Source organism: Alexandromys fortis, unplaced genomic scaffold, assembly GCF_014885135.2.
Source record: "Alexandromys fortis isolate MF-2015 unplaced genomic scaffold, M_Fortis_MF-2015_v1.1 scaffold_390, whole genome shotgun sequence".
Classification (NCBI taxonomy): Eukaryota; Metazoa; Chordata; class Mammalia; order Rodentia; family Cricetidae; genus Alexandromys; species Alexandromys fortis.
In genome coordinates, this window is record NW_026068261.1 from 188,217 (window position 1) to 213,745 (window position 25,529).

The window sequence follows — 25,529 nt, forward strand, 5'->3', positions numbered from 1 at the left end:
ACGCACGTGAGCACCGGCTTCCGCATTGCGAGCCTCCGCCTCGGCCCCGCCCTAGCCAGGCCCCGCACATGCGCATTCGCTCCGCCTTCGGGCCGGCCGTACGCCGGCCGTGCGTCAAGATGGCTGCCTCCGTGCCGCGCACGCTGCTGAGGCTGTTGCCTAGCCTCTTGCGAAGTTCCTATGGCGTGCAGGTAACCCCTCGGAGGGCTTTCTCTGCATCCCCACGCTGTCTGCGCGTTTCCGCCTTCGCCCCGCGGCGAGGACTCAAGGCACACAGCTCTTCCCTTCTGTTTATGTCTCAGTCCTGCACGCCCCTCTGTCCCCACGGCGCGCGTTTCCTACTACTGAGCCTTAGGGGAAGATCCTGGGTTACGTGTAGTCTTCCCTAAGTACCAGACATTAGGATGAGGTGATTGAATTGCTCCAGGACATGCACAACTAATTTCTAACTTTGTTGTTGGAAGTGTCCTCGTATCAAAGGATCCTAATTTTAATTCCTCTCCCCCCCCCCCCGGTATTCCGGAAACTCACTCTGCCCCGGTTGACAGGTTGACCTCTTAAAGTGACCTTGAATTCCTGATCTTTCTGCCCCCACTCCGCCGTTTTTAAGGCGTGATCCACGACTCCCTACCCCACCTCCTAACACGTCATTTTCTTACAAGAGCTTGCAGGAGCGTTTAATTCTGCTCCCTGGATTGAAGTTGCCCTCTAGGCTAAGGTACTCACCACCCTGGAGGTTCTTGCAGGGCAGGGAGAAATAGCTTGAAGGCTTGTTGCGACGACACTCCCTAAAGTGGGACTAAAGAGTGGTGACAGAGGTCACAACCGAAGTAATTACAGGCTTGGTAGCGTTCAAGCTGGCGTTAGCACTCAGATTTTGTTTTGCCCTGTGGAATGCTGACCTGCAGCATTTTCTAAAACTGGGCAACACAGTGCCTTTGGCTTTTTCTCCCTTGTCTAATGCATCCCCTGCGCTCCATAAATCTTATTTCCGAAAGGTTAGCAATCTTTTCTCTTCACCAGATCCAACTAATGCCCATCAAGCACAGATCTTTGTTTGCCATCCTCCTAACACCCTGATTATTCCTTTGTCTGGTTGACTTGTCATTGGTGCTAGAGAAGTATCAGTTTAACATCCGAAGAAATGCTCCAGTCATGTCTCTTTCTGATGAATTATTCTGATGTTTTGGACACATATCCCTCCTCCCCGAAGAATAGTAAACTAAATAGTTATATCCTTTTCTTAACTCACCCTCTCATTCGACTCACTTTATAGGTTCCCCTCCGGGCACTTTGCACTCAAGATCCTCCGGAAGAAGGTTCTCCATCCTCACTTCCTGTGTACCCTTATGAGAATGAGCCTTGGAAATACCTGGAATCAGAAGGTACCCCAGATTTGGGGGAAGCGAGAAAAAGTGGGGCCTGGAGTAACTGCCTAGGGAAGATCCACACCACTTGCATGAATGAATAAACTCATATGGTCCCTATTTCAGAATACCAGGACCGCTACGGTTCTCGACCTGTGTGGGCTGACTACCGCCGCAACCACAAAGGTGGTATACCGCCACAGCGGACCCGAAAGACATGTATTGTAAGATTTTAAGGTTTTCATGGTGGTGGGATGTGACAAGGAAGCCATAGGGTGGGTGACATTGGTCTTTTCTGTGACTATGTTTTGTGTCTTTAACTACCAGTTTCTTTTCTACAGCGTAAAAATAAAGTTGCTGGGAACCCTTGCCCCATCTGCCGCGATCACAAGTTGCATGTTGATTTTAGGGTAAGCAGAATCTTTTATCCAGAATTGAGACTTGGATCCTCTCTGCAGTGCTAAGGAAATTATCAGGATGTGTCTCCCGTGCTTTTGTACCTGTATGCTCACAGTCCCAATGCTGCCATTGTAAAAACACCCCTCTATACAGGCTTTCACCCGAGGATTTAGTTCACTCTTAAAATTCATAGTCTAAATTCCAAGTAAGAAAAACACATTTGAGTCCGCCTTTAATCCCAGCACCGGGAGGCAGAGGCAGGCGGCTCTCTGTGAGTTCAAGGCCAGCCTGGTGTACAAGAGCTAGTTCCAGGACAGGAACCAAAAAAGCTACGGAGAAACCCTGTCTCGAAAAAATTCAAAAAAAGAAAAAAAGAAAAGAAAAACACATTTGCTGGTAGATGGTGGCGCACTCCCTTAATCCCAGCACTTGGGAGGCAGAAGTAGGCAGATCCCTGTGATCTGTGAGTTCGAGGTCAGCCTGGTTTTCAGAACTAGTTCCAGGACAGGCTCCAAAGCTAAAGAGAAACTCTTTCTCAAAACAAAACAAACACACACATTTGAGCTGGACTCAATGATGCAGGCTTTTAATCCCAGCACTAAGGAGGCAGAGGCCAGCAGATTTTTCTGAGTTTGAGAACAGGCTGGGCTACATAGAAAAACCTGTCTTAGAAAACAAACAAAGACACGTATTTGAAAGCAGATTTGGTTAGCATATGTCTGTGATGCCACACTGGCAAGACTAAAGCAGAAGTATGAGTTCCAAGTTCAGGCTCTGTCATCCCCTACCCCACCAGTTACAAAAGTGACTTCTCCTAAGGATGAGACAAGGTCTAAGTATCCCAAGTGGCCTCGGACTTGCTAGCTATGGAGCTAATTTTTTTTAAAAAGGTTTCTTTAATTTTATGTATCTTGGTGTTTTGCCTACATCCATATCTGCATGAAGGTGTTAGATTTCTTGGAACTCTAGTTACAGACAGTTGTAAGTTGCCATGTGGGTACTGGGATTTGAACCCACGTCCTCTGGAAGAGCAGTCAGTGCTATTAACTACAAAGGCATCTCCAGCCCCACAGCTAAACTTCTGGTCCTCCTGCCTTCCTAAGTGCTGTGGGTAAGGGTGTGTGCTAGTAGTGTGTGATGATGCCGCACCTAGCTCGGTCAACTTGTTATTTTAAGGGAAAGAACTTAACTTGAAAAAAACTTCCAAAGTCAGGAGGGGTTCAAGGGAAAGTGCCCTATCTATCTACCTACTACAGTTATTAACAGATATATTGCCCTCTTTGGGGGCAGAGGGGGTGAGGAACGTTCCTCTGTTTTCCTCTTTTGAGAAAAGGGTCTGTTTATATGGCCCAAGCTGAGCTCAGCTCACTGTCCTCCTGCCTCAGCAGGCTGAGTTCTCGGGTTGTCTCCTTGCTTAGCTGTTTGCTTGGCCTCCCGTGTGAGATGCCGGGGCCTAGGGCACAGGGGAGAGGAGATTTCCTCTCCCCTCCCCACTTCAAAGTGATAAGGCCTGGTGTTTTTGGTTGGTTGGTTTTTTAAAATAGGGTTTCTCTGCATAGCTCTGGAGCCTGTCCTGGAACTCACTCTAGACCAGGCTGGCCTCAAACTCAGAGATCCGCCTGCCTCTGCCTCCTGAGTGCTGAGATTATAAAGGCGTGCGCCACCACCATACAGGTGCTCATGGGAGCCAAAGCAATGACTGCGCATTGAGGATGCTGGGGATCCTGGGTGTCTGTTGATGAGGTTCATGTCCTCCCAGAGCATCACAGAGGATGCGTCCCAGTCTCTTGTATGCAGGAGGTTAGGAAAAGGAGGCAGGGATTAGGCTGGGCATGCTGGTAGGTGTGTCTGCTTCTTCTCTGCTCACCTCCTGTGATTGGTTTGCCTGGTTTTATGCAATTAAAATTGTTAAATTGCTCCTAGCTACATGCTGTATTTTAAGCACTATATTCGGCATGCTATTGTATTGCTTACTCATTACATACCCGTCTTGTTGTTTCTGGGTAATTTCTAGGACCTTGACAACTATCCCCAATTTTTTACCCAAAGGTGTACATTTTGAAGCATGCTTCTCCATACCTGAGTGCCAGAATGTCAGCTTTTATGTGAAATGAATTGGTGAGGCTAAAACTGAAGGAAGCATCAAGAGACACACAGAGTCATAAAGGGCAGCTATGGGGCTGGCCTCGAACTCTCGGAGAACCACTTTGCTCTGCTCCTAAGTGCTGGGATGTAGCAACTGTAGGTGTGTAAGGTGTCTGCACGCAGCCTCCAGACCACCTCCTCACGCGTCTGTTCATCTTTCCCCTGCAGAATGTGAAACTCTTGGAACAGTTCGTTTGCGCCCACACGGGTATCATCTTCCACGCCCCGTACACAGGTTAGCTTGGCACTCCTGTTTATGTTGTTGGGTGGTAGGTGTGCGGTAGCTCGTATATGTAGCGCACAGAAGTGTGGTTGCAGCTTTTGGAGATTGTACTAATGAGGATACTCATTAGGCTGGAATAGTTATGTGTGCTCAAAAGACTCAGGTGAGCCGAGCCCTGGGATGGTGGAGGCAGAGGCAGCCTGGTCCATTTAGTGTGCGTTTCAAGACAGCCAAACAGAAAACAGATAACCCAGAAGGGACAACAAAAACAACTAAAATGACAGTTCGGGACTGTCTCTACTTTTACCCCCTGTTGGCCTGTGGCCATGTCCAGTTTCTCATGTAGTCCATAGCTGCTTCCAAGCAACAGAAGCCAAGTTGAGTGTCACATATCATAGAAAGAGAAGGAAGGACAAGAATAATCTGAGCTCACTGTTTATGGGAGAACATGGCCCCGGAATTAGGTCCTTTGTGAGGAGGATTTTACTATCAGTCTCCAGAATGGAGAGGAGATAGGCTGATCATTGCTACTCTGACCGCATTCCCTGATTTGAAATCACTTCTTCCCTTATGGGATCTTTTCTCTGTGGACTGTCCAAGGAAGCCTTTAGCCACTTGTCCATTGAATCATCGTCTGGCCTGTCTGCAGGCTTTCTCACTCAGTGACATCTCTATAGGGCTGGTCATCTGAGCTCGTCTTTTCAGGCAGCTACAGATGGGGCCGATGGGAAACTGGCTGTGCAGGAAGGTCAGGGGTCTGGACTCGAGAGATGGCTCAGAGGTTAAGAGCACTGGCTGTTCTTCCAGAGGTCCTGAGTTCAATTCCCAGCAATTACGTGGTGGCTCACAACCATCTGTAATGAGATATGGTGCCTCCTTCTGGCCTGCAAGGATACATGCTGGCAGAACATTGCATAATAAATAAATAAATAAATAAATAAATAAATAAATAAATAAATAAGGAAGGAAGGAAGGAAGGAAGGAAGGTAGGTAGGTAGGTCGGTCGGTCGGTCGGTCGGTCGGTCGGTCAGGGGTCATTTAAAGCCAGCTCCTCCACAGTCAGCTAGCTGTTTCTGTATAGAAGACTTTTGCTAACTCTGCTGTCTCTAGGGGTCTGTATGAAGCAGCACAAGAAGCTGACCCAGGCCATCCAGAAAGCCAGAGAGTGTGGTAAGTGAGAGCAAGGGGGGAAGGTCTTCTCAGGTGTAGCAGTGACATGGGCTGGAAGGCGCTTATGTGCTCCCCCGACTCCTGGAGTTTCTTCTGAATTGGGTGTGGTGCTGGAGCCTGGAGTCCCAGCTGCAGATTGCTGGCTCCTAGGACCTGCTACATCTCACAGGGAGAAGCAGTGTTTCCTAGGACCTGTTACATCTCAGGGAGGAAGCGGTGTTTCTTAGGACCGACTCCATGTGACACAGAGGAAGCAGTGTTTTTTTTTTTTTTGGTGGCTCTACGCTGTGTATCCTGAATCCTGGCAGTCTTGAGTTCTTTGTTCTCAATTCTGTCTTCTGACCTGGCTGACACACAACATCTTTGCACAGATGAATGAGCAGTACCCTTCAGCAGCGTGTACAGAGACTGAACGTAGCTTTGCAGGGGCCCGGGCAGCGCTATTGTCTCCTTCTCCACTGGTTGTGCAGTGGTTGGCCTGAAATGTGCCTGGTACTTTTAGTTGGTCCCTCCATCCTGGTGCCTTTCTCTTGTCCCAGGATCTGAATTCCCCTTCTTCATCCTCCCTTATTTCCTTTAATTCCTTAGGTCTCCTCAGTTACTACATTCCCCAGGTTGAGCCCCGAGATGGTGACTTCCGAACTGTTCATGGAGCTGTCAGTGTTACTCCGCCAGCCCCCACATTGTTGTCCGGCGAGCCTTGGTACCCGTGGTACAGCTGGCAACAGCCCCCAGAGAGAGAACTGTCCCGCCTTCGCCGGCTCTATCAAGGAAATCTCCTAGAAGAAAGTGGCCCCCCACCTGAGTCGATGCCACAGGTGCCCGCTGCACCCACAGCAGAAACCTCCGCAGAGCAGACGGGCTCCCAGAGTGCTTAGGGCTTGTGGGCCGGGAGGGATAGTGTCTGGGTTCTGTGATGGCATGTGTCTGAGACCCTAAGGAAGTGACTGCTGCAGAGGACAAACACGTGAGAAACTGGAGAGGGGTTCGGATATGAACAGGGGAGTCTGTCTGGACTGGTGTGCACTTGAAAGTCTGTCCCTATTTTAAACCTGCTGGCCCAGCGTTTCTACAATAAAGCTGTCTCTTCTGTCCCTGGCTTCCGTTGGGCTGACTTTTCAGAGCATGGTGGTGAAGTGTACGAGTTGGGGTGCTGGCTGCAGTGCGGTGGGAGTGTGTTCGGCCAAACTCACCCTGCCTGCAACTCCAGCAAGGAAAGGGTGCTTGAAGACCATCCTGCCTTGTGGGTCCCCTTAGCTGTTCTCCGAGGTCCAGTCCCGGTGAAATCTGCTTGGTTGCCCTGGCTTCTACAGGGGCACAGATCGACGAGAGGAGTCCTGTTGCTCGGAGACCACCAGTTTGGCAGGACAAACGGGGTCTTCTAGGCTGCTGGACCCCGCTGTGGGGGCGGGACGATCCTTGGAGGCGGGTCCTGGAAATAAAGGCAGGGTGTGCGCTCCAGGTAGCGGAAGTGACGTTGTGTGGGGCGTGTCCGGTCCCGCACAATGGGCCATGGAGTTCCCGTTCGATGTGGATGCGCTGTTCCCGGAGCGGATCACCGTGCTGGACCAGCACCTGCGGCCTCCGGCCCGCCGACCCGGAACCACAACGCCGGCCCGGTGACATTTCAAACCCGCCCCGTGGCCCTTCTGTCCCGGTTCCTTTCCAAACCTGGTCAAGGCACCACGCCCCCTTCTCACTGACTGCTGGCCATTCTTTCTGTATTCACAGCTTGGTTTTTGGTGACCTTTGACCCTGAACCTTGCTGGATTAATCGGCCAGCATCCTTAGCCTTTCACCCCTTGGCCCTATGTGGCCTCACCTTGAGGCTATGGGCGACCCACCTTTCCCGCTGCCCCACAATAATCTTGACAGTTTGGGATCTGCCTGGAGGGGAGGTGGGAGGGGAGGTCGAGTTCAGGCAAAGGCAGAGAGCCCAGGGAGGCTGCCAGGAGTGACTCCTCAGGCCCTGTGACCCAGGCGCATAGCTGACCGGCCCCCTCTCTCTCTAGTGTGGATCTGCAGCAGCAAATCATGACTATTATAGACGAACTGGGCAAGGCCTCTGCCAAGGTACGGGGCACCTCCAGGAGTAAAGGGAAACTGGGTGGCAGATAAGGGGCCGGTAGAGAGTGTGTCTTCATGTCTGCAGGCCCAGCATCTCCCTGCACCCATCACCAGCGCTTCCAGGATGCAGAGTAACCGCCATGTTGTCTATATACTGAAGGATATTTCGGCCCGACCGTGAGTTCTAGTGTTCGTCCACCTGAATCAATCCCTTATCCCTCGCTGTCCTCCTTTCTTTACTATCTGTCCCAGACAGTTTGCTACTGCCCGTTCATTCTTCTCCCCGTCCCACAGGGCAGGGAAAGGAGCCATCATTGGTTTCCTCAAAGTTGGATACAAGAAACTCTTTGTACTGGTGAGTGTTGCTGCAAACTGGACATTAGTAAGCTTTGGTGGAGGAGGATGGGGTGGGGTGAGTAACAAAGAGGCCTGGCTCCTAAGAAGACGCGTTGTTCTCGGCGCCATAGGATGACCGTGAAGCGCACAACGAGGTGGAACCACTTTGCATTCTGGACTTTTACATCCACGAGTCAGTGCAACGGCACGGTCACGGGCGAGAGCTCTTTCAGTACATGTTACAGGTACCAGCTAGGCCCTGCAGCCTGCCCCACAGGGGCCCATTTCCCTCGTGTTCCCTTGCCAGGCTCCCAATTCCCCGCTAGCATGCTTCCCCCTCAACCCCCCTGCCCCCAAGTCTCCGGTTTCCTGCAGAAAGAGCGAGTTGAACCACACCAGCTGGCCATCGATCGACCGTCACCAAAGCTGCTCAAGTTCCTGAACAAGCACTACAACCTGGAGACCACAGTCCCACAGGTTAGAGGCTCCACACAGAGGCAGCACCTCATCTCGCTGGGAGCAAAGCTAGGACCTTGGGCGGGCTATACTTGTGCTCTGCCGCTGAGCTGCATGAGCTGCAACTCTGCTCCCCTTTTTAGTTTTTTTTTTTTAAAGATTTATTTATTATGTATACAACATTCCTTCCGTGTATGCTTGCATGCCAGAAGAGGGCACCAGATCTCATTATAGATGGCTGTGAGCCACCATGTGGTTGCTGGGAATTGAACTCAGGACCTCTGGAAGAGCAGTCAGTGCTCTTAACCTCTGAGCCATCTCTCCAGCCCTCTGCTCCCCTTTTTTAGGGAATCTACATTTCCTTCCTTCCTTCCTTCCTTCCTTCCTTCCTTCCTTCCTTCCTTCCTGTCTCTCTCTCTCTCTCTCTCTCTCTCTCTCTCTCTCTCTCTCTCTCTCTTTCTTTTTCTTCTTGAGACAGGCTTTCTCTGTAGCTTTGGAGCCTGCCCTGAAACTCCCTATGTACACAAGGCTGGCCTCGAACTCACAGAGATCCGCTGCCTCTGCCTCCCGAGTGCTGGGATTAAAGGTGTGTGCCACCACCTCCAGGCTCCATTTTATTTTCTTACCGTGCAATCCTGTTCATGTGTAGAGATGAAAGACGTATGAGAACCAATTTGCACCTTCTGCCACATGGGTCCTGAGACCTGAACTTGAGGCATCTGGCCAGTCCTACCTTGGGTTGTTCTGTTAGGCTTACGTCATTGTGTGTGTGTGAATGTTCTACCCGCGTGTGTATGTGTGCATCATGTCCATACCTGTGCACACAGAGGTCGGGAGAGGTCAGAACCATTGGAACTGGAGTTACAGATGGCTGTGAGCCACCATGTGCTGAGGACTAAACCTTAGTCCTCTGCAAGAGCAACAAGCACCGAAAACGGCTGAGCCAGCTCTCCAGCCGCTGACTTTTACTTTTCCAAGTAAGTTTGCACTGGGTCACTCTGGCTGTCCTGGAACTCACCTTGTACACCAGGCTGGCCTGGAACACACAGAGATCCGCCTACTTCTATCTCCAGAGTGCTGGGATTAAAGGGGTGTGCCACCACCTCAGCTAATTTTTTTGAGAACTTCATACGTAGACTCTTGTATCTATAGCACTGCTACCCCTTCAACTTCTCCCATGTTCCCACATTATCTCCTCTTTATTGTTGTTACGTGTACATGTACACACACACACACATACACACACACACACACACACACACACACACACGATCTGCTGAAGCCCTTTAGTGTTGTTTATGTGTACTTGTGTCCAGGGTGCCACAGATTTTTGGAACAGGATCTCACTGTGTAGCTAAGGCTGGCCTTGAACTCGGGGTGACTCTCTGTCTCCACCTCCTGAGTTATGGGATAACGGGTACACCTTGATACCCAGCTGTTTTATTTCTGAAAGAGACTTGCTGCATAACCCCTCCTTCAGCCTGCCCACCTCAAACTGGTGATCCTCCTGCCTCAGCCTCCCGAGAGTTAGGATTATGTCACACAGCCCAGTGTGATTTATTTTTACAATTAAATCTTTTCTTCTCACGCTGCCACATGTTCTGGAAACATTCATCCTGTCTTTTTTTATTTAAAGAATTTTTTTAAAAGATTTATTTATTCATTATGTATACAGTGTTCTGCAGGCCAGAAGAGGGCACCAGATGTTACTACATAATGGTTGTGAGCCACTATGTGGTTGCTGGGAATTGAACTCAAGACCTCTGGAACAGCAGGCAGTGTTCTTGATGGCTGAGCCACTCCAGCCCCATCCTGTCTTCTTGTCTTTTTTCTTTTCCTGTTTTTTGTTTGTTTGAGATGGGGGATCTCTCTATATAGCTCTGACTGTCCTAGAACTCACTAGTAGAACAGGCTGACTTCAAATTCACAGAGATCCGCCCGTGTCAGCTCAGAGTGCGGGATTACAGGTGTGCCACACGCACAGCTGGTTGTTGTTTCGACAGGCTCGTGTTTGCGAGTGGCTCATTATGTAGTGTAGTGCCGGTTGGCTGGAGCTCAGGGATTCGCCTACCTCTGCCTCAGGGAACTCAGCTGACCTGAAACTCCCAGTGTGGCCCGGGATGGCCTCACGCTCACAGTAATTCTCCTGCTCCAAACTCCTAACTGCTGGATCACCACACTTGTGGGAATTCATCCTGCCAATAGCACTTACCCACATTTATATGTATTCACTGGTTATTTTTATTCTTTTTTAAGATTATCCATTCTTTATTTATATCTGTGTGTATTTGAGTGTGCCTGCATGAGAATATGTGTGTGGTGAGTGGAAACCATTGAGGCCAGCGTGCTGAGAACCTAAACTGGGTCCTTTGCAAGAGCAGTCAGGGTTCTTACTCTCTGAGCCACCTCATGGCCTGTTATCCTTGATCAGGCTCCCTCCCTTCCTCCCTTCCTGTTGTTGCTTTTTTGAAACAGGGTCTCTCTGTGTAGCTCTGACAGTCCTGGAGCTACCTAGGTAAATCAGGCTGGGTTCTCCACCACACCTGGACATGTTGTTCACTTCATTTTCATCCCCAGACTGAAGCAGCTTGTGTTCTCATTTAGTCAGTATTTATGGACAACACAGAAAACAGACATCCCAGCTCCGCGGGGAGCTGAGCTTGTTTATCACGGGAGTGACTAAGTTAGAGACAGGTGACTAACGAGCTCACTGCTGTGGGCACCAGGAGTCCTTAACCATCAGAAGAACCTGCTTCCTAAATGTGGAGCCAGACAAACATAGTGTATTCTAGGGCCAGGTAAGGTGGTGCCTGCCTAACCCAGCACTCGGGAGGCAGGGGCAGGTGGATCTGTGAGTTCAGGGCCAGCCTGGTCTACAGAGTGAGGTCCAGGACTTCCTTGAAAGTCTTTACTGTAGGTAAGGGTGAGTGCTGTGAGAAAGACATCACTGTTAGTGCGGGTGAGTGAGATACGGGAGGACACTGTCACTGAGAAGCTCCTTCATTCGTGCAACAGAGTGAAGAAAGTGTGTGAGGCCCAGTGTCCCAGAGAGGTAGTGGCCAGTACTAAGGCTGCACAGTGAGAATATGCCCAGGTTAGTGAGAATATGCCCAGGTCGGTGTGCAGTGGGAATATGCCCAGGTCAGTGCGGTACGGCTGTGCAGTGAGAATGTGCCCAGGTCGGTGCGGTGCGGCTGTACAGTGGGGATATGCCCAGGTCGGTGCGGTACGGCTGTGCAGTGGGGATATGCCCATGTCAGTGCGGTACGGCTGTGCAGTGGGAATATGCCCAGGTCAGTGAGAATATGCCCAGGTCAGTGCAGTACGGCTGTACAGTGGGAATATGCCCAGGTCAGTGCGGTAAGGCTGTGCAGTGAGAATATGCCCAGGTCAGTGCGGTACGGCTGTGCAGTGAGAATATGCCCAGGTCAGTGCGGTACGGCTGTGCAGTGAGAATATGCCCAGGTCAGTGCTATAAAAGGAATGCAGATGATGAGAGCCGAGGCAAAAGGAAGGGAGCACACTTGGGGCCACATGGGTCACTGTAAAGGCTTTGGTTTCTACTGAGTGAAAAGCAAAATCAAAGACAGGCGGTGGTGACGCACGCCTTTAGTCTCAGCACTCGGGTGGCAGAGGCAGACAGATCTCTGTGAGTTCGAGGCCAGCCTGGTCTACAGAGCAAGTTCCAGAACAGGCCAGAGCTATACATATGCTGTTTCCACAAGCAAGTGGAGCGGCTAGCTTGTATATCAACGGATGTCCTCTATCCTGTAAGCTCTGGCTAAGATTTATATGTAGGTATGAGTACCTGCATGTATGTATGTGTGCTATGTGCATGCAGTGTCTGCAGAGGTGGGAATAGGGCATTGCATCCCCTGGAACACAGATGGTTGTGAGCCGCCATGTGGATGCTGGGAATGGAAGGGCCCAGCAGACCAGTGTCTCCGCTGCCCCTTCATTTACTCTGTGTCTGTGCTATGATCATGATTCTTGGGGATTTTCGTTTTTCCAAGAACCATTTGTTAAAGAAACTTTTGTTTATTCCCTGTTGAATGAGTGATCTTGGCATCTTTGTTGAAAATCACATGACCATGGACACGTAAGTTTATTCCTGCACCTTTGATTCTATTCTGTTGATTGACAACTGTCCTGTGCCACTGCTGCTGCTGCTGCTGCTGCTGCTGCTGCTGCTGCTGCTGCTTCTTCTTCTTCTTCTTCTTCTTCTTCTTCTTCTTCTTCTTCTTCTTCTTCTTCTTCTTCTTCTCCTCCTCCTCCTCCTCCTCCTCCTCCTCCTCCTCCTCCTCCTCCTCCTCCTCCTCCTCCTCCTCTTTCTTCTTCTTTCTTCTACAGGGTTTCTGAGTAGCGATGGAGCCAGTCCTGGAACTCACTCTGTAGATAAGGCTGACCTCAAACTCAATGAGATCTGCCTGCCTCTGCTTCCCAAGTGCTGGGATTAAAGGTGTGAGACACCACCGCCCAGCCTGTTTTGCTTTTTTGAGACAAGTTTTCTCTGTGTAACAGCCCCAGCTGTCCTAGAACTTGCTATGTACACAAGGCTAGCCTTGAAATCACAGAGATCTGCCTGCCTCTACCTACTGAGTACTGGGATTAAAGGCATGCACCACCACTACCCAGCGTGTTTGGATTTTTGAGACAAGGTTTCCCTGTGTAACAGCCCTGCCTGTCCTGGAACTCGTTCTGTAGACCTGGCTGGCCTCGAACTCACAGAGATCCACCTGCCTCCGCCTTCCGAGTGCTGGGCACCACCATGCCCAGCTGTTTTTCTCTTTAAAAAATATTTAAAATAGGTATGTTTTTGTTCATTTGGGTTTTTTTTAAGATTTATTTATTTATTTATTATGTATACAGTATTCTGTCTGACTGTATGCTTGCTGGCCAGAAGAGGGCACCAGATCTCATTAAAGATGGTTGTAAGCCACCATGTGGGTGCTAGGAATTGAACTCAGGACCTCTGGAAGAAAAGTCAGTTCTCCTAACCTCTGAGCCATCTCTCCAGCCCCTGTTCATTTGTTTTTTTGACACAGGGTTTCTCTCTGTAGTCCTGGCTGTCCTGGAACTTACTCTGTAGACCAGGCTGGCCTCAAACCCAAGAGATCTGCCTGCCTCTGCCTCCCAAGTGCTGGCATTAAAGCCATGTGATGCCACTGCCTGGCTAGATTTATTTTATTATGTGTACGAATATCTTGCCTGCATGAATATATGTGCAATACAGGTGTGCCTGGTAAACACGGAGGAGGTCAGAAATAGCATTGGAAGGGCTAGGACTGGAGTTAGAGATGGTTGTGAGCTGCCATGGTGGATGCTAGGAAATAAACCAGTCTTCTGCAAGGGCAGCAAGTGCCCTTAACTGCTGACCCATCTCTCCAGCCCTTTGTTTTTGTTTCCTGGGGCAGTGTCTCATGTAGCTCAGGCTGGCCTCCAGCTCTCTGTGTAGCTGAGGCTAACCTTGAACTCGCCTTCCTACTTTCTTTTCCAAGGGCTAGCATAGCAGGCATGTGCCACAGTACCCAGTGTATGTGGACTGAGGCTTGACGCCAGGGCCCCATGGTGGGCAAGCATGCACCCCTGTGGCCGTCCTGACCCACTGTGTTCTGAGGCTTTGTTTGCTTCATCTTCCAGGTGAACAACTTCGTGATCTTTGAAGGCTTCTTTGCCCACCAGCATCGTAAGTCTCCTTACCTTGTGTTCGTCTACAAGTTGGGGAGAGGGAAAGGAAAGAGGTGGGCTCTTGGTCCCACTGGCCCCCCACTGAGGGCCACCCCCCTCTTCCTTCCTCACAGGGCCCCCCACTGCCTCTCTGAGGGCAACTCGACACTCTCGTGCTGCTGAGGTCGATGCCACGCCCGCTGGTAAAGCCTGCGTGGACTGGGTGGAATTAAAGGGCAGTGAGGTCTCGTTTTTCAAGAGGTTCCTGCGTGCGCGGTGCTATCTGCTGCAATTCAGAATACCCTAAAGCCACCCGCGTACCCAGCAGTCCCCTCTATTTGCCTGAGCCCTGCTGGAAGCTCGTGCATTTTATAACTGGAAGGAACTCAGGTCCTGCTAATGCTGAAGCACATGCACTAACTACACTGATCTCAGCGAGGTGCACCCCAGCCCCGTCCTCGGTCTGGTGCACCCCAGCCCCATCCTCGGTGCAGTGCACCCCAGCCCCGTCCTTGGTCCGGTGCACCCCAGCCCCGTTCGCGGCGAGGTGCACCCCAGCCCCGTCCTCGGCGAGGCGCACCCCAGCCCTGTCCTCGGCGAGGTGCACCCCAGCCCCGTCCTTGGTCCGGTGCACACCAGCCCCGTTCCCGGCGAGGCGCACTCCAGCCCCGTTCTTGGCAAGGGTTCTCAGGAAGCAAGCCCCTTCAGACCTTGGCTGACCACTGATGCCAGCATAGCCTCTTTTCTAGGTCAGCTCCCTCAAAACAGGCCTAAATCAAATTACTTTGTAAATGTTTCAGGGAGGGACAGGCGAGTGAGCCCAACAGTCCTTTGATTTCTGTCCCATGGTGTCGTGATATGAACGCGGATCTCTGTGAGTTCGAGACCAGCCTGGTCTACAGAGCTAGTGCCAGGACAGGCTCCAAAGCCACAGAGAAACCCTGTCTCAAAAAACAAAAAAAAGAAAAAAAGAAAAAAAACCCAAACAAACAGAAGAGAAAGCTCAAAATTTATAACATTCAGGTGGCGCACGCCTTTTATCCCAGCACTTGGGAGGCAGAGGCAGGTGAATATCTGTGAGTTCAAGGCCAGTCTGGTCTACAAAGTTCCAGGACAGCCAGGGATACACAGAGAAACCTGTCTCTAAATAAATAAATAAAAATCGAGCCTGTTTGGCATGAAACTCACAGGCTGCATCCTGCCTCCCCTGTTCCCTCTGCAGTACATCCTCAGTGGTGTGGTGCTGCTTGGCCCAGGCAGAATGGCCTCCTTCCTGGGATAGCCTTGTGGCTAGTACCTTCCCTTTGGCCTAGTAACCGTGGCCCAAAGAACAGCTCATTGCTCCTTGTTAGTGTTAGTTAGCCCAGGCTCCCAGAGGCCCATCATGTCCATGACCCGCCGTGGTTTCTGAGGCTACTGTCCAGCAGGCAGTAAGGTTGAGCTTCCATCTGGGATGGATGCAGACCCACAGAGAGCTGCTTGGGGTCTCCATCCTTGTTTGTAATGCAGAACCTAAGAAAGGGAGGTAACCCACCCTTGCCATATAGTATTTCCCGCTTGCTGGAGCCATTTTGTAGATGCCCACATTTTTTCCTCTTCTTTTTGGGGAGAAAGGGGTTGAGATAGGATCTCTCTGTATAGTTCTGACTGTCCTGGAACTCACTATGTAGACCAGGGTGGCCTAGAACTCACAGAGATCCACCTGCCTCTTCCTCCTGAGTGCTGGGATTACAGGTGTGTTCTCTGAGCCAGGGCCTCACTTTGGAACTCACCTGTCAGGCCTGCCTCTGCCTTTCCAGCGCAGGTACTAAAGGCAGGGCCGCCACATTCTTTTATTACCATTTTAAAACCTAATAAACCTCAGTCTCCATATCTTTTATGTACAGAAAGGAGAGGTTCTGCACCTCCTCTCCCCGCCTCCCCAGAACAATTCCCAATTAACCAAGGGCTTTGTCCATCTCATCTAGAGGGACCCAGGGTCCTCACTGGCCCAGCTGGGACTATTCCACTGCCCCAGAACCCCAGGGGGGCCTGACAACACCCACGGACAGTAAGAGCTCACCTCCCCTCAGCCACCCTCTCCTGTGTTTCCCAGGCCCCAGCCTCCCCTGGATCTTTCTCCTGAAACTCCGTGTTTGGCCTGCTCCTTCTGGCTCCCCCGAAAGTGCTCCAGCATTCCTCCCCGACTCCCTCTGGTGTGCTGGCTTTGCCACAGCACGGCTTCTGTTCTGGCTTTCCCAGGAGCTGTGGTGTCGGGGAGCGGAAGTTTGGGATCTTGGGGAAGCGGCAGGGAGGAGGTGTGGAACGTGCATCTCCTAAAACTTCCTTGTATCCCTACCACCAGCTCCAGCGCGGAAGCTGCCACCCAAAAGGGCAGAGGGAGACATTAAGCCATACTCCTCCAGTGACAGAGAATGTAAGGGGGTAGGGAGGAGGGTGGGGAGGAGGGTGGGCGGCGGGGAGGCCAGGGGAGGAGCTGGGAGTGGCGAAGGGAAGGTAGCCCGAGACAGTAATAAACTAAAGGCCACGGCTGCCGCTCCTGCCTGACCTTTATTATTGTGACTCTCCCCTTTCTTCTCTCTCTTACCTGCTCCCCAGTCCTAAAGGTGGCTGTGGAGCCTCCTTGGCCCCTGAACAGGGCCCCTCGCCGGGCCACACCGCCAGCTCACCCACCTCCACGCTCTAGCAGCCTGGGAAACTCGCCGGATCGGGGTCCCCTCCGACCCTTTGTGCCAGAGCAGGAGCTGCTGCGCTCCCTGCGTCTCTGCCCCCCACACCCTACTGCCCGCCTTCTGCTGGCCTCTGACCCTGGGGGCAGCCCAGCTCAGCGCAGACGCACCAGGTAAGAGGGCCTGCAAGTTTGGGAGCCACGGTGAAGGATAAGAGGAACCCCCAGGAATGTCAAACAGTGCAATCTTTACCAGAAACACAAGTTTCTGTGACACGGGTCTGCCGGGCTTTATATAGAGCAGGGACCAGAGTGGTATTCCGAGGGTCATCAAAAGAACAGGAAGACAGGATCCATCGGGTGGGGGCCTTGAGCCTTTCAAACTGGGGGAATCTTGGCTTGACATTTGCATGTGTCTCACAGATTGGGAACCACTGGGTTCCAGGCAGGGAGTGGGTGTGTCCTTTATGTCTCCTCTTAGCTTCTCCTTCGCCTCTGACATCTCTGTTTTTCTCTCTCCCTGCCTTCCCTCTCCCCTCCTCCTATCCATAACATCCCTCCACAGCTCCCTTCCCCGCTCTGATGAGAGCCGATACTGACAGCTGCCCCTTTCCCTCCCCCTTCCCAAACCCTGCAACCCACTCTTCCATCAGGATTCTTTTCTTCCCCTTCCCTGAACAGCTGGGTTGCCAGGGTTCTAAACAGCCAAACACTTTGTAGCTTTTCTTACCGCAGAAGACACCCCCCACCTACCCCGGCATTATGCTCTCCCACAGGCAGCCCACTCTGCTCCTACCGACTCCCTAGAGAAGCACAGTCTGCTTACGGTCAGACTCCAGACCATCAGGGAAGGAAGAAGGGCCTCCCCTGCCAGGAAAACCCTGAAGGAGTGTCCTGTCAGTGGATACTCCCTCCACAGTGCCCACTGGCAGCTCTAACCCTGCTGCCAAACAGACCTGTCCGTTAGTCTGCTGACGGCAGCCTCCAAGCTGACAGGCTGCCCGGACAAGGACCCCTTGGCTTCCCAGCAGGGTCCTCCCAACATTGCCAAACTCTTACTTTCCGAGTGTTGTGTAGATGTCTCAGGTGTAGAGACCCACAGACAACACCACTTACTTCAGATAACCTGAGCCTCTCTTGGCAGTAGATCCCAGCAAACTCCAGGACCACTTAGCTGTGTCTTTGAAGATAAGCCTGATCCATTAGATCCTGGATTCCCCTCTAACCTCCCTGCCTCCCTCTAAATAGACCCGGGAGACTGTCTTGAGATGACCTGGGGATCACCCTTCTGCTGCCCTCCCTCCCCCGCCCTCTGACTGCCTGGTAGATCAGGTGCCCCGCGTGTTCCCTCAAGTCCTTGGGAGCAGGACCTCCCTCTCCCCACTTGGCTCTTCTCCCTCTCAGTGTTGTCTCAATAAAGTGTGGATTCTTCTGTTTTCTAAATTGACATTTTCAGTGAGAAGCGGTTAAGTTTCATTTGTGCCTCACCTACTTTCCTGGGGCCCCTACCTCTCTTCCTCATCTTCAGATCTGAGATCTGCAGCCGAGCTCAGGGCCGCTCCACCCACCCACCCACCCCCTTCTCAGTCTGCCCTGCCCGGTCTTTATTGCTGGTTCTATCCTAGAGTTGCAATAAGTATGTAAGACCTCGCTATCCACTTGGGAACCTTAGGTCCTCTCCCCGCCCACGACTTCTACCTCCTTCCCCTGGCCAGCCCTCCTCATGTCTGCCCCAATCCATCCCCACAGGGCACCGGGCATGGTGGCACATGCCTTTAAGCCCAGCTCTTGGCGAACAGATCTTGATAAGAGTTTGGAGGGAGCCTGGTCCACGTAGCAGGTTCCAGTCCAGCCAAGGCTGTACAGTGAGACCCTGTCTCAGTAATAGTAATATAATAATAATAGTCCAACAGAGTATGTCACCCCCGTGAAAAGACAGCCTTTTCCTCCTAAATTCTGCCTTATTATATATACAACATTCTGCCTCAATGTATGCCCACATGCCAGAGGAGGGTGCCAGATCTCAGTACAGATGGTTATGAGCCACCATGTGGTTGCTGGGAATTGAACTCAGGACCTCTGGAAGAGCAGCCAGTGCTCTTAACCTCTGAGCCATCTCTCCAGCCTGGTCTGAGATTTCTTATATCTAAGGGCAACCATGTTTTCCAAACATCAGGTCACATGGTCCAACAAGCTCTTCTCTTGCATGCATGAGTGTTTTGATGACATAACTGGATCACATCACATACCACATCACCCCAATTGGAATAAAGCAAGACAGCAGGGATGTGTCAGAAAATCGTGAGGTATAAAATGAGCCCTCCCCTACCTTTGCTGGGAAAAGCTTAGATAGGATCCCTCTGGGTGACAGCTGCCCGTCGTTCTGTTCCCATGCTGCTCCTCCTCTCTCCAACCCCTCCATGCCACCTTTCCTCCTGAGCCTCTTCCCCATCATCTACCATTTCTTCTACAGGGGGACTCCCCAGGGGCTGGTAGCCCAGAGCTGCCACTACAGCCGCCATGGGGAAAGCCATACCTCATCCCTGGGTACAGGTAAGTGGGCACTCCTTCTTATTCTCCAATCATGTGGCCCACACACACACTACTCCAGTCTCCCCAGATGCCTGGTATTTCCACAGGCAGCCAAGAACGGAAGCAGGGGGAAGAGGAAGCAGAGGATAGGTGAGGTCCACACGTCCCCCTAACAGCTGCCAGCACCTCTGACACCGCCTAACGATACTCTCACTCGCTTCCTCTAAGTCTGTGAACCGGGTGCCGGTTCCCACGCATCTTTCTACCTAACACCGCACTAGGTCTTCTTCCTCATGGGCTGAGCTTTGGTGCTTCCCTCCGCCATGGTCTCAAGTTTGGACCTGTTAATTGTCCCAGTCTGACCTGACAACCCAACACGTCTTCTCTGCGACCTTGAAGAACAGAACAGTAGCTCCCGTTAGCAACTCTAACCTGCTCTCCTCTCCCCGCCCACCAGGTCCAGGTCGCTCAGTGAGGATCAGGTCTTGTTACAGGATGGGTCTGGGGAGGAAGCTACTGCGCACAGAGTTGCTCCGAGGGTCCGGGCTCCACCAGCTCAGTCGTGGACGGCGGGTGGGGACATAATCAACGCCAGGTTCATTCGAAACCTTCAGGAACGCCGCAGCACCAGGCCTTGGTGACCACAGCCCCCTGGCACTCTCTCCAAGTCCGTATTATTTCTCCTTCACTACAGGACACAGCTAAAGCTCGGCCCTCACAATGGATGCATTCATTCATTCATTCAACAGGCCTGTCAGCTTCAGATCGTTTGTATCTTATTTTTAACCAGAGCAATAAAAGTATTTATTTTTTATCTCGATGGCCACTGAAACAAGTGACTTGTCGTAGCTTCAGCTCACACATTACACCACATTCAGCTCTACCTTCGCGCAGACTTCGCCAGGCCCGGCAGAGGCTGCGCAGGCGCTCTTGGAGCATCTCGGTCCGCCGAGCGCAGGCGCGCAACCCGCGCAGCAGCGGTCCCTCGGCGGCTGCGGGCCCACACTGCGCAGGCGCACGGCGTCTCCGTTTCCCTCCCTCGGCCCCGGCCCCCCTCCCTGCTTTCCCTTCACGGAGCCGGCCCCGGGGCGCGCTGCCCAGTGACGAGACGGGACGCGGGGAGGCGCCCGCTCACCCCCGGAACACCATGTACCGCCCGAGTCGGGGGGCCGCCCGGCGCCTCGGGCCCTGCCTCCGCGCCTACCAGGCTCGACCCCAGGTGAGGCGGAGGCGGCCGAGGGGCGGGAGGAAGACCCTCCGCGGAGCCGGCGAGGGGCGGGGCGGGGCGGGGCGCCGCGCAGGCGCAATGGCCCCCGCAGCCCCTTCCCAGGCCGCCGCCGCACGCGTTAGGGGGCGCGGGCTTGGCGGAGATCAACGGGGTCCGGGGACCGGCGTCCCCGGTGAGGTGCAGCGCCGCGCGCCAGCCTCCCGCCGTTACCTGTGCCTGGAGGTGATTTGAAGGGCAGGGCGGAGAGACCGGAACTGCGGGCCTGCTCTGCACCTGCAGAGCGGTCCTCGGTTGCTAGGCTGGCCCCGCGGACCCGTCCGGGCTCCCGAGTGCCACGCCCCCGGCAGGGAAGGCCCCTGGAGGGCAAGGCCGGGCACCGGGGTACCCCTGCCCCTGGGGTTCCCCGGGAGCCAAGGGACCTGGAATCAGTCGTGACCTAGGGTGACCTGCCATCCTTGTAGTAACAGTTAGCGACCGTAGGAGTTCACGCCTCAGCGGTCGGCCAGAATTATGTCATTCCGAGGAGCCAAAATGATAATAGTTCCCTTATCCTGTATAGTCCTCACACTGTCACCGAGGCGCAGGGAGAGAGTCATGGAGGTTCCAGTAGAGTCGGAACCAACATTCGTACCTTTCACCTGCGTGTTCTTTGCCCAGCACAGTTTCAGAGTCAGGAACACAGATGTGTGTGGGTCACATCATTTCATCCATGCTACAATAAACTGGTTCTTCATTCGTTCATAAAACATATTCTTATTAATTCGTGGAGTCAGAGATGCAAAACTGGCTCCTTCAGGTGGGGGGGATTGGAAATGTAAAGGTGCTTTTTCTAAAGTTGGGGAGGTGGCCCTGGTCCTATTGTCATGACTCCCTTTCCTTGTGTGTGCACTGGAGATAGTGATGAGGCCATCCTCTTTCCTCTAGTACTTCCCTCTTCTGCCAGAGGAGCAGGTAGGACATGCGGCTCGTCAGCAGCCCAGCTTCAGTGAAGCATTATTTAATTTGTTTGGTTTTTGAAACTAGGTCTTACTGGCTGGGGACTCATGGGCAGTCCTGCCTCTGCCTCCCTAATACCACCATGACTAGCTTAGACATCTGATTTTTTTTTTTTTAATTTCTGTTCTTATTCTAGGACCAGCTTTCTCCTCGGACTCTACCATTCCCACCCATCTGGCCCCACTCCACTCCACCCGCTTCTCCCTCTCTTCCTCTTCTCTGGTCACTCACGCCCCCACATCCTCCCACCCACCCTCTTCCTCAGGCTCTCCCACCACCTCTCTCTCAGGTTCAGGCTCTCAACTCGTTGTGGGTGGTTCTTCCTCTGGGAAAGAAGGAGGAGGGACCAGGACCTGAATTGCACAATGGTTGTCTGGATGGGCTTAGGAGCCTTTTTTTTGAGGGACCCCCTTGCCCCTATCCTGGGGCTTTGATACCTTTCCAAGCCCCTGGAGCCTCCCATCCTTCCCCTGACACCCCATCAAGAGATCAGAGTATGGAGGAGCACCTGGCTGTCATGCATGAGAAACTGAGACACGAGGTAAGCAGTCCATCGGGGGTGGGAAAGAATATGGAGGCAAGTTAGCCAACTGACATCATGGCAGCACGGGGCAGGCGTAGAACTGTGCCGTGAAGTAGCTTCCTGGGGAAACGGGTGTCCCTCGGTCGGAATGAAGGACAGCTAAACTGGAGATGACCTTTCGGTCGTAGGTGGGAGTGGAAGTTAGACCCTAAAAATAGATAACCGAGAAATGAGCCAAACCAGGGTGACAGGGAGAAGATTCCAGGTTCAAGGCCAGACTGGGCTGACTCCGTCTTCTTCCGCCTAGCTTCCTACTCTCTTTCTTCGCTCCCATGACTACACTCTCTATTCAATGGATGTGGAGTTCACCAATGAGATCCTGAACATCCGTACCAAGTGAGAGTCGGGGTGAGGGAGGGAGAAGAGGACCCAGTGCTCGACACTCGAGCTCTGTCTCAGAGAAGGTTCCAGGCTCCTTCTTGAGACTCTTTCCCCACTCCTCGGACAGAAGCCAGTTTGGCTTTCTAGTTCTATAGTCCTGATGCCCCTGTGCCTTTGATTTTCACAGGGGCCGGACATGGTACATTATGTCCCTGACCTTTTGCCGCTTCCTGGCTTGGAACTATTTTGCACAGTTTCGGTTGGAGATTCTACAGCTGACCCGCCACCCTGAGAACTGGACCCTGCAAGCCCGCTGGAGGCTCGTAGGTCTGCCCATACACATGCTCTTCCTGCGTTTCTACAGGCGTGATAAAGAGGATCTCTACCGGTAAGAGGGGCCCGAGCTGCGGTGACTTCCCTAATGGTCCTCGTTTGGGAGTTGGTCATCTTGTGATGCACAATTAATAAAAATTCAGAGAAATTGGGGTTCAACCTGAAGGTCTGAAAAGCAGAACAGCCAGCCACTGGCTCCTATCTCGACCTCAGTCCAAAGTGGCCATCCTACCTTCAGGAATCTTAGAATAAGAATGTCTGAGAGCTGTCTCCTCTCGTTTTATAATTCTCTCTAGGGCTAGGATTAAAGGTGTGTGTCACCACTGTAAGGCTGACCAGTGGGGCTGTTTTACTCACTGATCTTCAGGCAAGCTTTATTTATGAAATGCCACTACAGTCTTGTTTCCCAACAGTGCTTGAGTTATTCTGATTTGACTATAGAGTTCCTGAGGGGAACTGGAGGGGCTGGAGAGAGGGGTCAGTGGTTAAGAGCACTTCCAGAGGTCCTGAGTTCAATTCCCAGAAACTACATGATAGCTTAGAACCATCTGAAATGAGGTCTGGTGCCCTCTTCTGGCATGCAGGCATACATACGGACAGAACATTATATACTTAATAAATAAATAAATCTTAAAATTTCCTGGGGGTAGAGACTTTGTCTATTTTTTAAAATTTTTTAAAAAATAATTTTTTGGGGGGCTGGAGAGATGGCTCAGAGGTTAAGAGCACTGGTTGCTCTGCCAGAGGTCCTGGGTTCAATTCCCAGCAACCACATGGTGGCTCACAACCATCTGTAATGCCCTTTTCTGACCTTCAGGAGTACACACAGACAGAACATTGTATACATTATAAATAAATAAATATTAAAAAAAATCATTAAAAACTTCTATTTGTTTGTGTTTATGTGCATGTGTAGTAAACATCACATCATGTAAGTTAAGGTCCGGGTGTGCATGAGGCAGTACACATCATAGCATGTAAGTGGGAGAATCAGTTCTCTCTACCATGTAGATCCTGGGGATTGAACTCAGTGTACAGGCGTGCCTGCAAGTACCTGTACTCAAAACCATATCGATTGTCCAGTCTACTTTTAATAAAATTAATAGGTTTTTGTGTTTATTAAGAAACCCCAGTCAGAGCCGGGCAGTGGTGGCGCATGCTTTAATCCCAGCACCTGGGAGGCAGAAGCAGGAGGATCTCCGTGAGTTTGAGGCCAGCCTGGCCTACAAAGTACATTCAGGACAGCTAGGACTGAACACAGAGAAACCCTGTCTCAAAAAAAAACAACAAATACAGCACTTGGGAGGCAGAGGCAGGCGGATCTCTGTGAGTTCGAGACCAGCCTGGTCTACAAGAGCTAGTTCCAGGACAGGCTCCAAAACCACAGAAAAACCCTGTCTTGAAAAACCAAAAACAAAAAAACAAACAAAAAAAAACAAAAGGGGGGGAGGAAGGAAGGAAGGAAGGAAGGAAGGAAGGAAGGAAGGAAGGAAGGAAGGAAGGGGAAAACAGACAGACAAACCCCGGCTGGGTGGTGTTGATAAATACCTTCATCCCAGCACTGCAGAGGAAAGACAAGCAGATCTCTGAGTTTGAGGCCAGCCTAGTCTCCACAGTGAGTTCTAAGACAGCCTGTCTCAGAAGGAAAAGAAGAAATCCCTGAATTTCAGTTTCTTCTATGCTACTTGGACCTGACATGTGATATGTTCTTAATGAACAAAATATTCCCGTTTCCTGGAGGATCAGGAGTTGACTATATGAAACCATCTCAAAAACCAAATGAATAAAAATACTGCATCCTAAATTTAGTTTCACGACCCTGGGTGAACAACGTGGTTAAGTTTCTGGCTAGTACATCCCCCAAACTTATTAGGCTCAGCCTCCACCATTGTTTGTCAGTGTTTAAATGGTTTCTGGGCCAGTGAGATGATTTGGTGGGTAAGTAAAGACGCTTGCTTCCAAGTCTGACAAGCAGCTCAGCTCAATACCAGGTACCCACATGCTGGGAGGAGGGGGACCTGCTCCCCAGATCATCCTCTGCTCTGGCACATGCACCTGCCCGCCCACCCACACAGTAAAACAATGGTGGGTCACCAACTTCGCTGCACAGAGCAGTAATCTAGGTCTTCTGTAAAAGGGGCATTATGATTTAATTGCTTTTAATTGCTCTGAATCCAACCTGAGCATTAGGAGGGTTTGGGGTTTTTTTGTTTGTTTGTTTTTCAAGACAGGGTTTCTCTGTAACTTTGAATCCTGTCCTGGAACTCGCTCTGTAGACCAGATTGGCCTTGAACTCAGAGATCCCCCTGCCTCTGCCTCCCGAGTGCTGGGATTAGAGACATGCACCACCTGCACCCGGCAGCATTAGAAGTTTTAAATTATTAGGTGGCTGGGCATAGTGGAGCGACTGATGGGTCCCAGTATTCAAGCTAGAGTAGGAAGTCAGCCTGGGATTCAAGATCCTGCTCAAGTAAAGCAGTTCAGGTGATGGAACACACGAGACCCTTAGGAACTCGTTTTAACAAATGCTTAAGTCTCAGGATGACTCGCCCCCCTCAAAAAGCTTCTCCCTTCTCCAGGACCTTTGATGCCTATTCCACCTTCTACCTGAATTCCAGTGGCCTCATTTGCCGTCATCACCTAGACAAGGTGAGTGTTGGGACTGGGTGGGGCGGGGTGAAAGGCAGAACCGTCTGTGTCCCCCCAGCCTCATTAACCTGTCTCTGCAGCTGACGCCCTCACACTCACCTTCGACGCCTGTGAAGAAGCTGCTGGTGGGTGCTCTGGTGGCCCTGGGGCTCTCAGAACCAGAGCCCAACTTACACCTGTGCTCCAAGGCCTGAGCCCAACTTGGGTGGAGGCGTCATGAAGAGTTTGCTGCGCACAAGAGGAGGTGAAGGTGGACAGGAATGTCCAGAGCCGGCCACCTCCCCTCCACTCTCCTGCCTTCTTCCCATCTCATGCTGTGTAAAGCTGCTGTGTAATTTAATTTGTAAATAATAAAGTTTAAGGAAACAACAAGGTACAGTTTCATGTCA

General features: G+C 51.7%; 3 protein-coding genes across 12 annotated transcripts; all 3 read left to right on the top strand.

Moving 5' to 3' along the window:
- Positions 1-54: 54 nt before the first annotated feature.
- On the top strand, positions 55-6,404 carry Mrps18b (mitochondrial ribosomal protein S18B). Of its 2 annotated transcripts, XM_050131747.1 has the most exons (7): positions 55-191; positions 1,277-1,385; positions 1,494-1,591; positions 1,709-1,777; positions 4,080-4,146; positions 5,245-5,304; positions 5,893-6,404. In XM_050131747.1, exons 1-7 carry the CDS (start codon positions 69-71, stop codon positions 6,180-6,182), a joined length of 816 nt encoding a protein of 271 aa, XP_049987704.1. In that variant the 5' UTR covers positions 55-68; the 3' UTR covers positions 6,183-6,404. The 2 variants fall into 2 exon arrangements, with proteins under 2 accessions (XP_049987704.1, XP_049987706.1); XM_050131749.1 differs by lacking the exons at positions 4,080-4,146; positions 5,245-5,304.
- A 122-nt stretch (positions 6,405-6,526) lies between these two features.
- Atat1 (alpha tubulin acetyltransferase 1) lies at positions 6,527-19,850 on the top strand. 8 transcript variants are annotated; one of them, XM_050131740.1, is made up of 13 exons: positions 6,527-6,923; positions 7,317-7,377; positions 7,457-7,548; positions 7,666-7,726; positions 7,839-7,952; positions 8,083-8,184; positions 13,804-13,849; positions 13,965-14,033; positions 16,175-16,246; positions 16,429-16,672; positions 18,972-19,051; positions 19,138-19,180; positions 19,488-19,850. In XM_050131740.1, exons 1-13 carry the CDS (start codon positions 6,817-6,819, stop codon positions 19,669-19,671), a joined length of 1,275 nt encoding a protein of 424 aa, XP_049987697.1. In that variant the 5' UTR covers positions 6,527-6,816; the 3' UTR covers positions 19,672-19,850. The 8 variants fall into 8 exon arrangements, with proteins under 8 accessions (XP_049987697.1, XP_049987696.1, XP_049987699.1 ...); XM_050131739.1 differs by having other exon boundaries at positions 18,972-19,180; XM_050131742.1 differs by lacking the exon at positions 19,138-19,180.
- A 181-nt stretch (positions 19,851-20,031) lies between these two features.
- Positions 20,032-25,513, top strand: CUNH6orf136 (chromosome unknown C6orf136 homolog). Of its 2 annotated transcripts, none has more exons than XM_050131734.1 (6): positions 20,032-20,249; positions 21,391-21,795; positions 22,085-22,173; positions 22,346-22,546; positions 25,071-25,140; positions 25,221-25,513. In XM_050131734.1, exons 1-6 carry the CDS (start codon positions 20,178-20,180, stop codon positions 25,332-25,334), a joined length of 951 nt encoding a protein of 316 aa, XP_049987691.1. In that variant the 5' UTR covers positions 20,032-20,177; the 3' UTR covers positions 25,335-25,513. The 2 variants fall into 2 exon arrangements, with proteins under 2 accessions (XP_049987691.1, XP_049987690.1); XM_050131733.1 differs by lacking the exon at positions 20,032-20,249 and adding an exon at positions 20,322-20,480.
- The last annotated feature ends 16 nt before the right edge of the window (positions 25,514-25,529 follow it).

Bases quoted from the DNA above. Each gene is read 5' to 3' on its own strand.
- Mrps18b (XM_050131747.1), top strand. From the start codon at position 69: ATGCGCATTCGCTCCGCCTTCGGGCCGGCCGTACGCCGGCCGTGCGTC. The intron at 192-1,276 runs GTAACCCCTCGG...CTCACTTTATAG, and splicing joins GAAGTTCCTATGGCGTGCAG to GTTCCCCTCCGGGCACTTTG. The intron at 5,305-5,892 runs GTAAGTGAGAGC...TTAATTCCTTAG, and splicing joins CCAGAAAGCCAGAGAGTGTG to GTCTCCTCAGTTACTACATT.
- Atat1 (XM_050131739.1), top strand. From the start codon at position 6,817: ATGGAGTTCCCGTTCGATGTGGATGCGCTGTTCCCGGAGCGGATCACC. The intron at 7,549-7,665 runs GTGAGTTCTAGT...CCCGTCCCACAG, and splicing joins AAGGATATTTCGGCCCGACC to GGCAGGGAAAGGAGCCATCA. The intron at 7,727-7,838 runs GTGAGTGTTGCT...TCGGCGCCATAG, and splicing joins ACAAGAAACTCTTTGTACTG to GATGACCGTGAAGCGCACAA.
- CUNH6orf136 (XM_050131733.1), top strand. From the start codon at position 20,337: ATGGCCCCCGCAGCCCCTTCCCAGGCCGCCGCCGCACGCGTTAGGGGG. The intron at 21,796-22,084 runs GTAAGCAGTCCA...TCTTCCGCCTAG, and splicing joins ATGAGAAACTGAGACACGAG to CTTCCTACTCTCTTTCTTCG. The intron at 22,547-25,070 runs GTAAGAGGGGCC...TCCCTTCTCCAG, and splicing joins GATAAAGAGGATCTCTACCG to GACCTTTGATGCCTATTCCA.